A 15,542-nucleotide genomic window follows, 5' to 3' on the forward strand; every position below is an offset into this window, starting at 1 on the left:
AGAAAGATATGGGCTCATTTCCAAGCGCTCTGGCTTTGGGCCAGTCGCTTAACTCTCAGCATCTCAGTTCCTTTAGCTGAAAAAGAGGTGAGCTGTTCTTCTTGGCCTCTCTGGCATCTCCTGGACTGTTAAGACTTTGGGAGGTGAGGATGGGGTGTACTCCTACAGCCCTACCACAGCAAGGGTCACTAGGAGGGTGCAACCGACACTGGTTTTCAGGAACCCAGTCCCATGCTCGCAGGTGCAAGCCTGTTCAAGGTCAGGTTCAGGAAGCATCATGTGAATGATTCACATTCTGGTTTTTGGAGGAACTGTTCCCTTCTGCTGGCCAAGTGCTGGAAGCTACTCACTGCTAAAGACAGGATGCTGGGAGCACTGGTTTGACTTTGACAAAAGCCCTGTGCTCTCAACTCACCCTCTGCAAGGAAATCTGGCATCAGCAGTGAAGGTCACTGCACTGAGATGCTCTGGGAGTCAGCAAAAGGAGGCCTCAATGCAATGCCTTAAGAGAATTCAGGAAGGGAAATGTCTGTCTGTCCCTCTAAGCTATTTTGCGGCCAGCACCTCCCTTTCTTAACTTACAGAGATTCTGAAAGTCTCAAGTTGAGAACAGCTAAAATGCCACGTTCACCTAAACCAGAGGGAGATCTCTTTGAAACGCCCTCGGGCATTTCCTAAACTGCCCAGGCACAACAACCCACATTCAGGATGCAAAGGGCACCGGCAGGCATCTGAGCAGGACTGCCCGGCTTCTGGAAAACGATTCCTGGGGCAGAAGAGGTATCAAGCACACAAAGTCCCCAGGAACCAGGTCAGCATCTTGCTGCTCCATGTGTTCTTCAGGACACCCATCCGCTCCTCCCAGGAGCTGGGATGTTTTAGCGCTCGCAGAGGTGATTCACAAAGCCAACTGCAAACTAGAAAACCTTATGTCAGGAAGAAATCACAAGGCATCCTAACCAGAAACATATTTGGGGAATGAGTCAGTGAAGGGGGAAGCAAGAAGAAAGTTGCACCCTTTTACTTGATGAAAAAAGCATATGGCAACAGCCAATATTGTGAACAACATTCCCCACTCCAGCAACAGAGCCAAAAAGAAAATTCATGACTCAACCATTGCATTTCATCCAAATCTGAAGAAAAAACCTCGTTCAGGAGGAGTATCTTCAAGGAGAGTCAGCAAGAACTGATTTAGCTGGTTAATTAACTAAATTGTTTGGAGAGTGTAAAATTATTTTGCAGAAGCTTTTAGGCTCGTTTGAAAGCCCTGATTTAAACACAGCTTAGACTGGAGAAGCAAGTGCACTCTGCAGACATAGATAATGCACAAAATATATTCATCCGTGCTCGCAGACACACACAGTTCCTCCTGATACCACTGAACACACTCGGGAGGACCTTAATGCTTACCCAGAAACAGCTTGCATCCAGAGCTCCCGCTTCCCCCAGCGGGCTGTGAATATGTCACCATAAATCATAAATCCAAGGAGGCCAGGAATGCCATCGCGATTATGAAATAGAACTAAGAAATTGGCAAAACATTTACTGCAAAATCCATACAACTCTGATTTTCTTTGGTAGCTGGAATAAAAGAGTAGGATGCACTGCAGAATGCAGGACTGACACGGGCTGCAGATATTTCAGGCACTGTTACTTGCTAAGGCTACTCAGAATCCAAATTTGCTGCGGAGAGAGGCAGTCTGAAGCAGCGAGTCCTCGAGATTTTTTTCCCAAGACTTTGTGGTTGCAGATGTCAAAGCTGTAACCCTCGGTCAGCCCTGTGACTTGGGAAAGAAAATTAATAATCCCTAGAAAGCTGCTTGGCAATAATGGGTGGGAACCTATTGCCTGCAGGAGGTCGGGCAAGACGCATCAGTCCCTCCTCACTTAAGCCACCCATCAGATGCGAAGGCTCGTGCTGCCCTGGCATGGAACTGCAGCTCAGCTGCTCTGTAGAGGCTGCCCACGAAAAATGGGCTGGAGAGTATGCACCAGATGATCCCCAGGACCAGGACAGGCTCAGAAAATTGTTTCAGTTCCCTGGAGACACATGTGTACGCCATGGGCTCGGCTCCTGGGAGGTGCCACCCCAGCAGGCAGGACACAGGGTGCCTTGCAGGACTGTCCCCAGGCTGAGCGTGGTCACTGGGGCTGTTCAACACCACCAGGACAAGCCTTGCGATAGCAGCGCTTTGGGTGAGCAGCAGCACCTAAGCTCACGTGTGCTCATGGTGAGTATACGGCGATCATTCATCAGAATAAGAGGATGCTGAGGGCAGGCACAGGACAGAGCTCCTGGTGGGAGGAAGGATCCGTAGTTCTCGTCCCACTCACTGCCATCCGCCTTGCGCCCACGTCTCCTGGTGGGAGCATCAAGCTACAACATGTGTTGAACATGTGCTGGCTGATATGCATCAGGCTGTTCCACAGGCTGCCAAGCTTTGCCTTGATTTCATCACTGCTTCTCCTGCCTGGTTTTTTCTTCCCCCTCCTTCCCGCCCCCCCCAGATGCAGATGTGGTCTCTCCAACATGAAGGAGATCGCAGGTTTCTTTCGTGACAGCAGGGCATGCATCGCTGGAAGGAACGTTTCTATCCTCTTCCCTTTTCTGCAACCACCACAAAGCAGCCTCACCTCCCTCCCTTTCCCCTGCTGGTTTTTAATACTCTAGCTTTACAGGAAAATTGAAAAAAACCCTACACTCAATTGCATGCAAGGGGCAGTCTGGTAAGCATAAAGGAGAAACGCTGAGGAGTGTGCCAAGAGACACAACTGTCCCATCTAGCATCGTGCTTTGTAAACACAGATTATTCAGCTGTCATTTCAGTGGAAGCCTCTCCTGCAAAGCACACAAAGCTGAAGACCAGTGCCACGGCCCAGCTGTTTAAAGATTCCCTTTCCAAGTATCTTACCGTACACAAAGCGCGGAGATTAATAGAGGGCCCTTCACAGTCCAGTAGCTGTAAAACTGATGGGGGAAATATTGGTGAGATGTAGCGGTGGCATCGGGGGGTGCACGTGGGTAAGCCACCAGCTGGGAGATAAATGGTGTTTGTTTTGGAAGTGGTCTGTCCTCCTTTGCAAATAAGTCTAACCATTTCCTTACTGAAAGTGCACCTAGCAATGCTGAAAGTACATGAAGTTATTTTTAAAGTATTGGTGACTTCAAAGGAATCATGAATGTGAAAATTTCTGACAATTCCTGCGGTATTAAACATGATGGAAAGTTACCAGAGTGGGACATTGATGTTTTTAGACTGAAAAAATGCATGCTCCTCATTTGGCCCTTCAGCTCAACAGCATGGGAGCGGGGTGAACAGGTGGGAAGATAAAACATCTCTGCACATTCTGCAGGGCTCTTCTCATTTTGCAGAGCTTTTTGCCATTTTGCATTTTCACGCTGACTTACAAGGAGAAGCACCTACCCGGCAGCTGGCGGCGCAGCCTGCTCCTGCCCAGCGGGACTCGCAGTGCCAAACCCCGCGGAGGGGGAAGCCCGCTCCCCCCTCACCCGCTGCCTTGCCCAGCACCGGTCAGCCTGGCACCCAGGTTTCCCAAGCACCACCGCCCTGAGACCATAGCCACTTATATCAGCTCAGCTCATCTGCCTTTTGCTCTTTTCTTTTTCTTTTTTCTGCTCATCAACCATTCACCATTGCCTTTTCCACTGTTGAGGATCATGGAAATTCTCTTCATGCCCAGCCTGCTGGGTCCTTATCCTACAAAACCTGAATATTTGGAGCCCAAAACCCCCAGTGCATGTTAGTGACTCAGTTCTGAAAACACAAGCTGTGAAAATATGCCATGTGGTCCATCAACCTCTCTCTGGTAGCAGCACAAACTCATTTTCAGTTTTGGGTAGGTGTGAGAGACAGCAGTAGGTGGAAAGATACCACAATTTCAAAACCAGCAGAGCTGCTCTCCTTTCCCCCTTCCTGTGGCTTCAGCTTCCAACTGCTCTGGGCTTTGCAGGCAGAGGAATATGAACAGAAAACCAGAATTCAACCCTCTGCTTGCTGAGAGGCTGTTGGGCATCATCTGGAGCACAGGGCAGCACACGGAGGCCAACACGGATCACAGCGTGATCTCTCTGCTTGAGAGATCCAAGGGTTCAGTGCTGGCCATCTCAGTGCCAAATCCTTTTATTCCCCCACCTAACCCATGCTGTTCACTTAATCCATGTTATAGATATTCACCTAAGAAAAGGCAGGAAGAGCAACAAGCACTAAAGGCACTCAGAACATGATCCAGCACCATCAAAGTCAAGGGAAGACCTCTGTTTCACCCAGGGTGTGATGTGGCTGTCAGGGAAGTAGCATAGGCAGGACCACACAGGTAGCTGGAGGTGGTTCGCCACGTTACCAGGGGTATCATACCAGTGAGAAAAAAATCTGGATTCATAAGGCACTGGATAATGTTAATTTCTAATTGAAACAGCTGTGAGTTCAAAACCCCGGCTAAAGGAATCTTCTTATAAACTGAACAAAGTAGTGAAACCCAAAAGCCTGAAATACTTCAGCACAAACATGCTTGAAAATCCTGTTTTAAAAAGGAAATCAAGGATCTCCTGTATCGAGGGGTATGATGAAATGGTGAGACCCTTTAACTAGCTGCTCTTTAAGTACAAAGTATGGGACCACTCCGAGATAGGATGCTGGCATTCAAGAAGATATTGAAAGAGCCATAAAACCAGCAAGAACAACAAATTGGATGGGAGGTCCTTGGAGCTTGAGCATCTGGTCAGGGCTGAGGTCTGTAGAGGAGTTTGCGCTTCCCCTCTCCCATGTCCATGCTTACAGTCAACGAAGCACCAGGGAATGGGCAGAGTAGCTGGAAGAAATGGTATTTTATTTAAGAAACAAAGAGAGAATTTAATCCATGGCAGCTGCCCACAGAATCGTCAAATGAAAACCCTCTCTTTGGATAAAGCATTGAGGATTTCAAAACCACAAGAAATCGCTCCTGGGACATCTCATGTTTGCGGGGAACTCACTGACTTTTCACTCTCAAAGGGACAGGGTTGGCCAAGGTCTGTTAGTCCAGGGCTGCTGCAACTGCAGCTGGGGAGACTGGGCATCTTCAGGGAAAAGGCTGATGTTGGAATTTGCTTTCCAACGGGACCAGAGAGCACTGACCTCCAGGGTGTCCTGAAACTTTGATAGGCAGGCGTTTCCCTCCATGGATTAGGGCTTCTCCTCATTCCTTGGATGTCAACACACCGTGAGCTGTGCGTGCAGTTTTAAGTGCTTCTGCGACGACATGCAGAGAAACACAAAACATTGTGTTTCTATAGCAAAGCCTGGCTCAAACAGGCCTCCAGGGATGCAGGAGAAACCCAAAGAGCAAGGAGCCGGCCTTGGGAGATGCCAGCTCGCCAACATGCCAAAATTCATTGACAATGACAGAAAATGCTTTGTCAGTCCCAGAGTTAAGCTGACTGATGGCAGCAACCACAGAAGACACTAACGCAGTGAGACAGAACGTGCAAACCCATCCTGAAAGCTAAACACATCCAGTTGGGCTTTGCTAACACTAAGCTTTGCTGAGAAGTCTTGGGGATCACAATGGTAATAGGTGTCTCCTGGGTCTCAAAGTTTCCCTTAAAGTCTCGAGGATGCACAGGCACGAAGCAAGCTTCAGTTCCAGTGAACAGAAAACAAAGCAGGAATGAAAACCTAACACCTCAGAAGGGGCTTGAGTACAAGGGGCAAGAGACAAGCTGCACTAAGAAGTACCTACGGAAGAGGGAGGGAAAAACTAAACAAAGAAAAAGGTTTTTTTTGGTGGAAAATCATTACTATATGCAGATCAAACATGGAATGCAAGAAAAAGGTTAGGCTGAAGTCCATCCAATAAACCAGAAAATGGGATTGTCACATGGGTGACATTTAAAAAAAAAAGAAAAAAAAAAAGAAAAAGGATTTTAAAGCTTTTCACAAGATAGGCAAAGACAATAGGCACAGACTCTGGGGAAGCAATGAAAAGGGGTCACTACAATTGCAGATGGAGCGCAGCCAGGACGATAATGCTTGGAAAACTGAAAATAACAGTACATGTGGCAGTCTGTTACTGGGTCTTGGTGCATAAAAGCTTACTGATGGTCACTGAAGACGTACAGCAGAGACTGGGAAGATGACCCTGTAGAACACCATAGGTCAATCGCCTGCAGTCTGAATTCCATAGCAAAATGATGTGCGGAGGCAGAAACCTAATCTCCAAGCTAGTAACAGAAAAATGGGGAACAATGAATTTCAAATACACTTGCTGGGCAGAGGGCACACAAATATACATTAACTATCTAACTGCAAACAGTTGACACAGTGATTCATGAACTCACCTTGAAAAAAAATCAATCCCTACCAGTTTAGCTACAGGCAGAGGCAGCTCGACTGACAAGCGGCACGGGAAACAAGCACCAGGACTGCAGAAAACCATAAAGGAAGATGTGGCAACCAGGCGTAATGCATGTATGAGAACGTGAAACACGTTCCAGTTCAGCCTAACAATACTAATTAGGAAAGGAGATAAGATAATTGAAGTTGGCCAGCTAGACTACCACGGTGAAATAAAGCAAAGGGCCTCTGACTCCAGAAACACTGGCAATAAAAGCAGAGAGAGCACACGTACAGGAGAAAGGGAGGCTGCATTAGAACCGTGACATTATAATTAGGAGCAAAGGGATGGAATTTGGGGGGGAGGAGAAATAAAAAAAATAATGAAGCTGATTATCTGCAAAAATGGCCTCATAGCAAAAAACCTGTAAGTGTCAAATTTTGACTAAAGTACTCAAGGACAAGTTTCAGAAAACAGCTCACAGCTCAGTATCAGTCAGAAGACTGACAGCAGCGCAGTGCATTTCCCTTATCTTGGTTTCTGAAGAAAAAACACCAGCCAACACAGCTTATAAAACTAAACATCGTTCTTGAAGAAGAAAACAAGTCAGTAATTGGAAGCCAGGACATTCCAGCTCTATTTTATGCCACAGACCATCTGACCAGAAAGTTTTAAGCATGAAATTTCAACTCTAGCATGCAGAGACGTGACCCTACTTGAATCTGCGTTATCCTGCAGAATAAAAATGCGGCAACTCTTTTTCTAACTTGAAAAATTAACTTTCAAATAGTATTTCATCTTTTTGGGAGGATAAGAGCTCTTCTTTTGAGGATTAAAAAGATGAAAGTCTGCCCACAGCATGCTTACCATCTCTGCGTACACTTCAGAATAAATCTCCACTTATTCTTTTGAGGTGTTTTATGTTCGCAATTAAGCTTGGAGATTAGTAGATGCTCCATGAAGTGACAAATTAGAACATCATCATAAACAAACACGTCTGTTAACTCAGGGGAAAATGCAATGCAATGAACAGACATCAGTCCTTATTATCCCTTCTCCTACCAGCAATACGGTTGACGTCTCAGCTCTACCCTCTCCTCGATTTACCAAGGGGCACGTACAGAAAAGTAGGATCTCACCCCTTATATGGAGAGCAGTCAGCAAGTACCAGCATGTTCTGATGCAAGGGGAACAGCTATTCCATCAATCTGCAACATGTTCTGGACAACAGAAGTTTACACAGACCACAAGAATTACAGGAATTAACTCCATTTTGTTTACAGTAAAAAGAGATCTAGTGGAGATCCAGTAGTGTAAGGGGGTAACGCAGCAGGGACACGATCCAACTCAATGGACTGATATGCAAACCATGCACATTTGGAAATGTTTTGCACGTTCTAAATATAAAAGGAGATTCTCCTTTTATGTTTGAGTTCTTCTAATTAGGAAGAGCTGATTAAACAACTTATCTGAAAAGGCACTAATGTAAACAAAAGCCTGTTTTCTGGAGCAGAGGTGTCAAGCTTCCTTCTCTTAGAGGGTTATTTTAATTTTTTATGCTTGTTCATCAACTAAGGTAAACATGTCAGGCAGGCGAGTTCCAATTCACTGAAGCCAGATGGATTTTTTCAGATCCACACTAAAGCAATGTCCTTTACACATCTCAACATCTGTGCTGGGTACGGGCTCACTGCATTTACAGGAGGGCTGCTTCTGTCATCTTCTTCCCTTCCCATTCCCCTCCACTCCTCCATTACCTTTTTCTTTGCCTCCCCCCCCCCCCCCCCTTCACTATTATTCCTAAATCCATAACCCATAACCCCAACATACAAACATACAGGCCTAGCTCCCAATTCCTTCCGCACTGCACCACGGACCAGGGAAATGAGCAACAGCCCAACCAATATTATTCCAGGGAGGAGCCACTCTCTTCCCCCAGAATTTCAGAAAAGGACACCTGGGTGGTTTCCACATCTCCGAGCCACGGGCTGAGGCTCTCTGCTGGCGTGGGCTGATGTTGCCACATCTGTTTACACTGAGAACACCGCTATCCACCAACACCGCAGCCCAGTATCTTTTTTTTTTTTTAAACAAAAGTTTAGATTCTACAGCTTCTGCATACGTCACACAGATCATAAATACCTCAGCCAGAGGCAGCTCAGAGGCCATATATCTGACACTGTTACTCCAGAGCCTTCCACATTGTTTTATAATCTCAGCAATGACCTTTTAGTGTTTCATTTGGAGATTATTTCCTTTCATCACAACACTTCTCCCTTGACTTCTCCTGAAATACTTTCAGATACAAACCTATTCTAAGCTGTCAGGCCTCATCAAGTTTACTTTACACTGCTCTCTCTCCTCTTGATAAGATCCCTGTGCATAAATACACATATACACATGTTTTCATACAAACATGCACGCACACATCTACACATTTAATAATGGTATGCAAAAGACAGCTGGATTCTCTGCAAACCAAGTCTAACGTGAGGTCAAAACTTTCATGTGCCTGAGAAACACTTGGGACTTAGAAAGCAAAGGCAGTTACTTATCTTTGAGAAGAATGTGACTGATGTCATTTGTGTGAAACCACAAATATTTATTTTTAATGAAAAAATACTTAAAGTGTGCCACAGTGTCATATATTCATTTGAATAGTAGTACAAAGATATGTATTTCTGAGAAAAAGTCTTAACACTGTAGAAAATAAATGTGGTTCTTAAATTATGTCAAAAGAAACCAGTAAAAAAACTAATGTTTTAAACACTGGAATAAAACGAAACAATTAAGAGATAACAATAAATTATAATTACAGTATTTCAAATATTTGCTTCATGCTTTTTTCAGCATTAGTTTCTAAATGTGTCACATACAATACGCCCTCAGAAGCCAACAGTCAGAATGGTCTTTCAATGGTACTGCGGATAATAGGATGTGGAGCTGAATAAACTCCTAGAAAAATGACACCACCGTTTGTTATTTACTGATACATAAATCATCAGAACATGGCAGTTTTAGGTTTGTACCTAACATATATTTTTGTTAATGAAAATTTAGTTGTTTTTTTTTAATCAACTAACCTTTTATACTTCAATGAACTAAACAGCAATTATGGTCATTAACAAGTATGTCACCCAAGCACACCGCACAATCGTGCTTACGGGATGCTACACGTTGTATTGGCTTTTTATACAGTCAAAGTTAACAAGAATTTGGAATAATTTCAAGTCTAATTAAGCACTGCAAAATGTTTAAAACCGTAAATGTTTTTAAATACAAACCATTTTTGCTTTTTAGAAATAGGAAAAAATCCAAACATGCATTTAAACCTGAAACCTCCATGCCACATATACTGTAGATGAACAGTAAAACATCAGTTTTGTGCCATTTATTTTAAAATTTCTTTTCCTGTTCCCAGTCAAAATTCAAATAGCATCTAAATTTGATTTGTCTGTATTTTATTGGTCATCTTTGTACATGAAGGTTAGAAGGAAAAGAGCAATATCCAGAGATGACCAATAAGCAGTGTGCGATGTGACTGCAGACCAGTATCTGCTCTCCACGAGACCTTCCCTGAGCTCGAAATCGATCCTGTGCTCCAGTTCCACTAGAAATTGAACAAGAAACAAAAATGGTGTTAGAACTGTCTGTCAGCAGAAGGGAAACACTGGTAAGTTTTTCCATCAACTTTGGGTTCTAATTCCACTTGTATACAAAATGCACATAATATTTCCATCTTTAACAGTGCACTCATCTAAATCAACTGCCATTTTTAATAATAACATACAAACATTTTGATGCACATGCATTTAGCACAAACCTGACCTAAGAATGGTTCTTAGTTCAGGAAAAATCCCCAAACAACTAAACCTAAAGCTTGGGAAAAGCCATCATTTTTTAAAGCAGCTGTTTTCTTTAGAGTAACTAAATAAATACATTTATTTATACTCCTAATGATGACTATACAGAAGTATCCAGCAAATGTTGAGGCCTCATTAGGAAACACTGATGTTCAGAAGGTGGATACTCAGAACCTTCTGAAATAAATGGACTGCTCGCATTTTCAGTGGCTATACAAGGGGACTACACCCAGTATTACAAGGGTTTTCGTCCCTACACAGCACTAGCCCTTTTAATTTCCAGATTATTCCAAATATATTTCAGCAGTTATCCTTTCATTTCAATGGCTGCTTTGATTAATACCACATTCAAAGCAATTTTCACTGCATGTTTAACTGGGCCAATGGCTAACCTACTGTTAAGGCACTTTAGCGGTTAGAAAAATCTCTACAAGGAGCAATAGAATGAAAAGGACAAAACTAAAAGCCTGCTTAGCTCCAAAAGCCAAAACCCCGTATTGAGTAAAAAATGCAGTCATTTATCAAAGCCAATTGCAAGGAATTTTAATTCTTGGCCCAAAGAGCACATAAAGGGAGCATCGCACCAGCGCTGCTGCAGCAGTCGTGACACAGCGGCGCGCAGGGAGTGACATGCCCTTGTCTTTTCACTGCAGCATCACACCGCTTTGGGAATGCAGCGAGGAGAGGGAGTCAGAGACTTCAGATACCAGGAGACAACTGCAGCCATTTCCACTAAGACGCCTATATTAAAAAAAAACAGTCACTCCGCAGGAAGGACGCCCTGAATGACTCTGTCTCCCTCTGACAAGAGGCCGTTACAGGAGCCTGGGAGGCAGCCAAACCCCACCACAAGCCGAGCGGCCGCCCTCTCAGAAGCAAATACTTTGGCCATGGATTGCATCATTCAGTTTGCAGCCTCGCTGGCCTCTGCTCCACGTTCTCCTTCTACGGATCAGGGATGGGCTTTCAGGAAAGAGGGACACAGGAACTGTGCAGAAGGCCCTTGACATGCCAGCCCCTCTCAAAAGGACCTCATCGGCAGCTCCCAAACATTCACTGTCATGCCACTCTCATTCTCCTCCAGTTTAAAACAGAGTCTCTGTCCTCAAATACTGACTCAGACAGGTTATCTGTTGAAATTAGCAGTGATGAATGGACAGCAGTCTATCATGTGAACGCTATCACAAGATACTTGTGACTCCTTAGATTGCAAAAACCCTGCCTTGCAACAGTGCCGATGAGATGTTTAGAAAGAAAGTCAAGTATGAATTTCTGTAAAGGAAGTACCTACGCTTTCTCAAAAAAACAGCTGCTAAAATTGCACTTTCTGTTCTGGGCGGTTCAGATCAGGACAAGGCAGCTCCTGTTTCTAGTTATGTGTGCCTTTAAATCCAGGTTGCTTCAGAACTGCCAGTGTACGGGGAAATTTAAATAAAACCTTTTATGATAAATGGTGAGTGGGATTCTTTGCAGCAATTATATTGCTTTTCCTAGTGGGAGTCTAGAAACTACTGATATGCAAATTTCACTAGCCAAAACTCATACATGAATATATATATGGTGTACATGTATGTACAAACACATATACAGATAAAAAAAAGATTAAAGGGAGAACTAAGAGTTGGTCCTTGGACGGTCTTAAGAGATTCAAAAAGCAGGAACAGATTCAATATTTATCATTTTAGAGCAAAAGAACAGAACTAAATAGCGGCATATGTTGGTATGGTATTTCCAGCCTCCTACAACATACAGATGCAGCCCACTAAAGGTCCTGTTTCCACGGGTTTGTAAGGTGGACTCATCACTAACCTATGGGTTCGAGAAAGCCCGAGCTGCTGTGCGGGAAAGGTGGTGCCCCAACAGTTGTGGTCTTCTTGTCGTCCCCCTCAGTTCCTTCTTTTCCTGTCTCGAGTGTCTGTGTGGTGGCTGTACCAGATCGACCAAGTCTTGAGAAAAGCATCCCACCGAGGCCCTTCCCGATACTTGCTGCTCCTGCATTCAGTACAGAGGAAAAAAAACCACAAACCCAAGCACAAGGGCAGCTAAATTAAACTGCAAATTAAAGTCACTATAGCACCCATAAATTAGAGTTGAGTGACAGACAGAAGAAAAGACGATTCATGTTTTTCAAGGGTAGGAACAGCTTATCTGACTTAAGTGTATGCTGTTTATCTTCAGATTAATCTAGTGTACAAGCAAAAACTGTAATTTGGAAACTAGTTAGGAGAAAAAAAAATACAGAATGCTTCTGCAGCAAGAAAACTGGTACTTTTAAGGATATGTTGTAATTCTTCTTTCATAAAAGAATCTAAGACTAAGACAAAACCACTTTATAACAACATTAGTATCTCCTGAACATACGAATCCCATCAGAAGACGCAAGGCATTCCTCTCATTAAGGGTCCTTATATTGACATCACCCTTACAGACATTTAGAAATGCTGTATCGTCCTTTAAAAGGACTCTTTTGGTTGCTCAGGAGGAGGGCAAAAGTTAAGAACAGATATGTGATGTTTTCTCCTGACTTTGCTGCCACCTTATGGACGAGACATTAAAGTTACCATAGTAACAGCAAAAAGCAACCCTGCTTTGAAATACCACATGCTTCTACTTAAGGACTAAACTGGTTTTATATACTTTACTTGTTTGATTGGGAAGATTCCTGGCACTAGCCTTCTTCCAAATCCCACATAGAGAGCTAAAGAAAAGCCTTGAGTCAACAAAAACTGCAAGCGCATGCTCAAATATAAGCTCTAGTGAAAGTGAATTTAAGCTCACTTAAACCAGGGCTTATTTTGAATCAGAAAGCCAGAAGAGGACAGACTTCGTATTAAAACAGCCTGAATTTCCTATTGTAAAATCATGAGTTAAATGTAACTAATCACTTAAAAGTGATTTTTCTATTTGCCAATACCAGAAAATGTAGTCACAAAACAAGCTTTAATTTTTTTCCCCCATGAAGCAGAGTGGAAACTATTAAACCACCAGGATGTTACTTCAGTAAGGCAGACAACAACAAGGCAGCAACAGCATCCACTCCCTGACTGCATCCCCTCCCCACAAGCCTGGACTCCAGTGTCCGTAAACTGTCTTTTCTTCAAAGTAAAGGTCAGTTCGGATTAATACAAGCCACGCAACTATACAGCACAACCTGAAACAGCCAGGAATAGCTTGCTTATGGTTACACCTCCAACACCACACCATGGAGCAGTGAAGCTCTACAAGAAGGTCCTATATAAAAGAAAGGACATAAAGAACAATTACCTAATATACTTGCTTTGCCTAGGCTTGTTATAGACTCCCCGTAGTGGGGTCGAGCCATGACTGGTGAAGCACTTGGGCTTGGTACAGTTGAAACACTTTCGCCATCAGTAACTGAGGTAGGTTCTTTTGTTGGGTTGAGAAAACATGGCTTCATATGCTCATAAGGTAGAGGGTTTGCAGTGTTGTACCAGTGGATCTGGACAGGTGAAATGTTGCTGTAGTGTTTCAGAATCAAAGGTTCTAACCTATAGGCCTGCAAGAGAAAAAAAAATAATCCTGTGTTGAGACCAAAAAATGATATTGCCTTCGCATAGAGAGTCCTCTCCAACCTCAAATCCAAAATATCTGTAATGAGTGAACCCTAAAAAGTGACAGAATGGTGGTGTTATGATCTTGTTCACTTTTATTTTCACAGCCTGGAAGATCTATTAACTGCCCGGTTGCGTGTGCATTCACTTTTGCACAGTTCTCGGGAACACTTCTACTACATGTTGTTATGAACACACAAGTTACTGTTAACAGATGTTTATTATGCATTGACAGAGCAAGTTTTATATACAGTTAAGCCGATTCAACACAACAGAGGGAGGAACTGGCTACGTAAACATTGTTTAATTACTCTTCTTTGATCCCTGTGCAAATAGCAAACTGGTGTATTTATTTTAAAAAAATAATTTTCTATTAATTATTTATTTTTGTTTTCTTTGATGTGGAAAAGTATCTGCACTTCTTTATCTTAAAACTAAGTAAAGTTACTATTTGTGGGGTTGGACCACAGATGGTAGTCTGAGCAATCGTCCTAGACACTGCAGGAAAATTCTGGTTTTGGAGTAGCTGGACCTGAACAAGATCTCGAGATGAGTAGAACCAGTGTGTTTGGACTGAAGTCTGAATAATGCTTGGATTCAGGCAGAGTTTAAACACAAAAGTATCCCCAAATTACTGTTCTACATAAGCATGAAATTCCAAATCAAGCTTGCCATCAAAGAAGTTGCCAATGTGAGGCAGATCAAAGTCCCAACACCCTGCCTCTGATCACAGTGAACACTGGCTGCCTATGGAAGCGTGCAAGGACAGGGTGAAGCCGTACCAACATTGCCCTCCAAAGCATTACCCCCCACCCTCTAACAACCTGTGGCCCAGGACCCGTTAAGAAAAAAAACATTGCTTTTCTACAGTATCCTGTAAACTGCTTCTAAAGCCTTTTTTAACAGCAGTAGGATCTTTGGACAGATGACGTTTAATGGAATTCACTAAGTTAAACACAAGCTGGAGCTTGACTGAGAAGGACTTTTTCTTATGTCTTTGCAAAAAATGAAAAAGCAGAGTCATCTCAAATCTTATGCTTACTAATATGAAAAGAGAATCAAAGTATATGGTATTTAAGGCAATTATTTATGGGAACTATTATTCTACAGTTACAAACCCCAAGACATTTTATGATAATCATTAACAAATAGTCCTGTGCTGGAACATACTTGTGTTGATTCACACACTTTGAAGATCACACATTATCACACAGCTGACGCTTAAAAACAGTCAAGGTAAAAGCTTGCAACTGCAATTAAAACTCACCACTGGATCTGTTGGATGAAAAATATTCAGTAAGCGGTTACAAATTGTTCTGGGCAGAATATGGTCTTGACTACCACTGTTTCCTGGACGGATGCCACGCAATGCCAAAAACACTGCTAATGGAGATCCCATACAGAAGAAATTCTCAACCTAAGGAGAGATTTCATCCACATTAATAAGGATGGAAATAATGCTTTCTAACATGGCTGGATTTAACTTCTTTCAACTGATTTCCCACTTTCAACTGACAGCCTTGTACAGTATTAGTATGTCAAAAAGCGGAAGACCACTATAACAGACGTACTGTAATATGAAGGTTAAGTTTCCCCTTTCCCTTTGCTGTGACATGAGAGTTGCATGTTGCGGTGCTACATAGTTGTAGAACTGAAAACCAAGTAAGAAATTTGAAGTGAACGAGGTCTACCATCACTGGAAAGGCTGGAGCAAGAAGAATTTGGAAGATACTAATGAAATGTGATGAGTTTCGCAAGACTGAAGTCTGATTTC

At 43.1% G+C, this 15,542-nt stretch overlaps 1 protein-coding gene across 3 annotated transcripts in view; it reads right to left on the reverse strand.

The window, feature by feature from the left end:
* Positions 1–9,393: 9,393 nt before the first annotated feature.
* DDHD1 (DDHD domain containing 1) overlaps positions 9,394–15,542 on the reverse strand; it is a 69,901-nt gene continuing 63,752 nt past the window's right edge. For all 3 annotated transcript variants that reach the window (XM_080394383.1, XM_080394385.1, XM_080394384.1), the window contains 4 exons: positions 15,036–15,185; positions 13,461–13,713; positions 12,006–12,188; positions 9,394–9,943 (listed from right to left, as the gene is read on the reverse strand). In XM_080394383.1, the coding sequence (XP_080250509.1) occupies positions 9,795–9,943; positions 12,006–12,188; positions 13,461–13,713; positions 15,036–15,185 (735 nt within the window). In that variant the 3' untranslated portion in view covers positions 9,394–9,794. The remainder of the gene's footprint in view (positions 9,944–12,005; positions 12,189–13,460; positions 13,714–15,035; positions 15,186–15,542) is intronic.

This window comes from Falco punctatus (assembly GCF_963210335.1).
Source record: "Falco punctatus genome assembly, chromosome: 7".
Lineage (NCBI taxonomy): Eukaryota > Metazoa > Chordata > Aves > Falconiformes > Falconidae > Falco > Falco punctatus.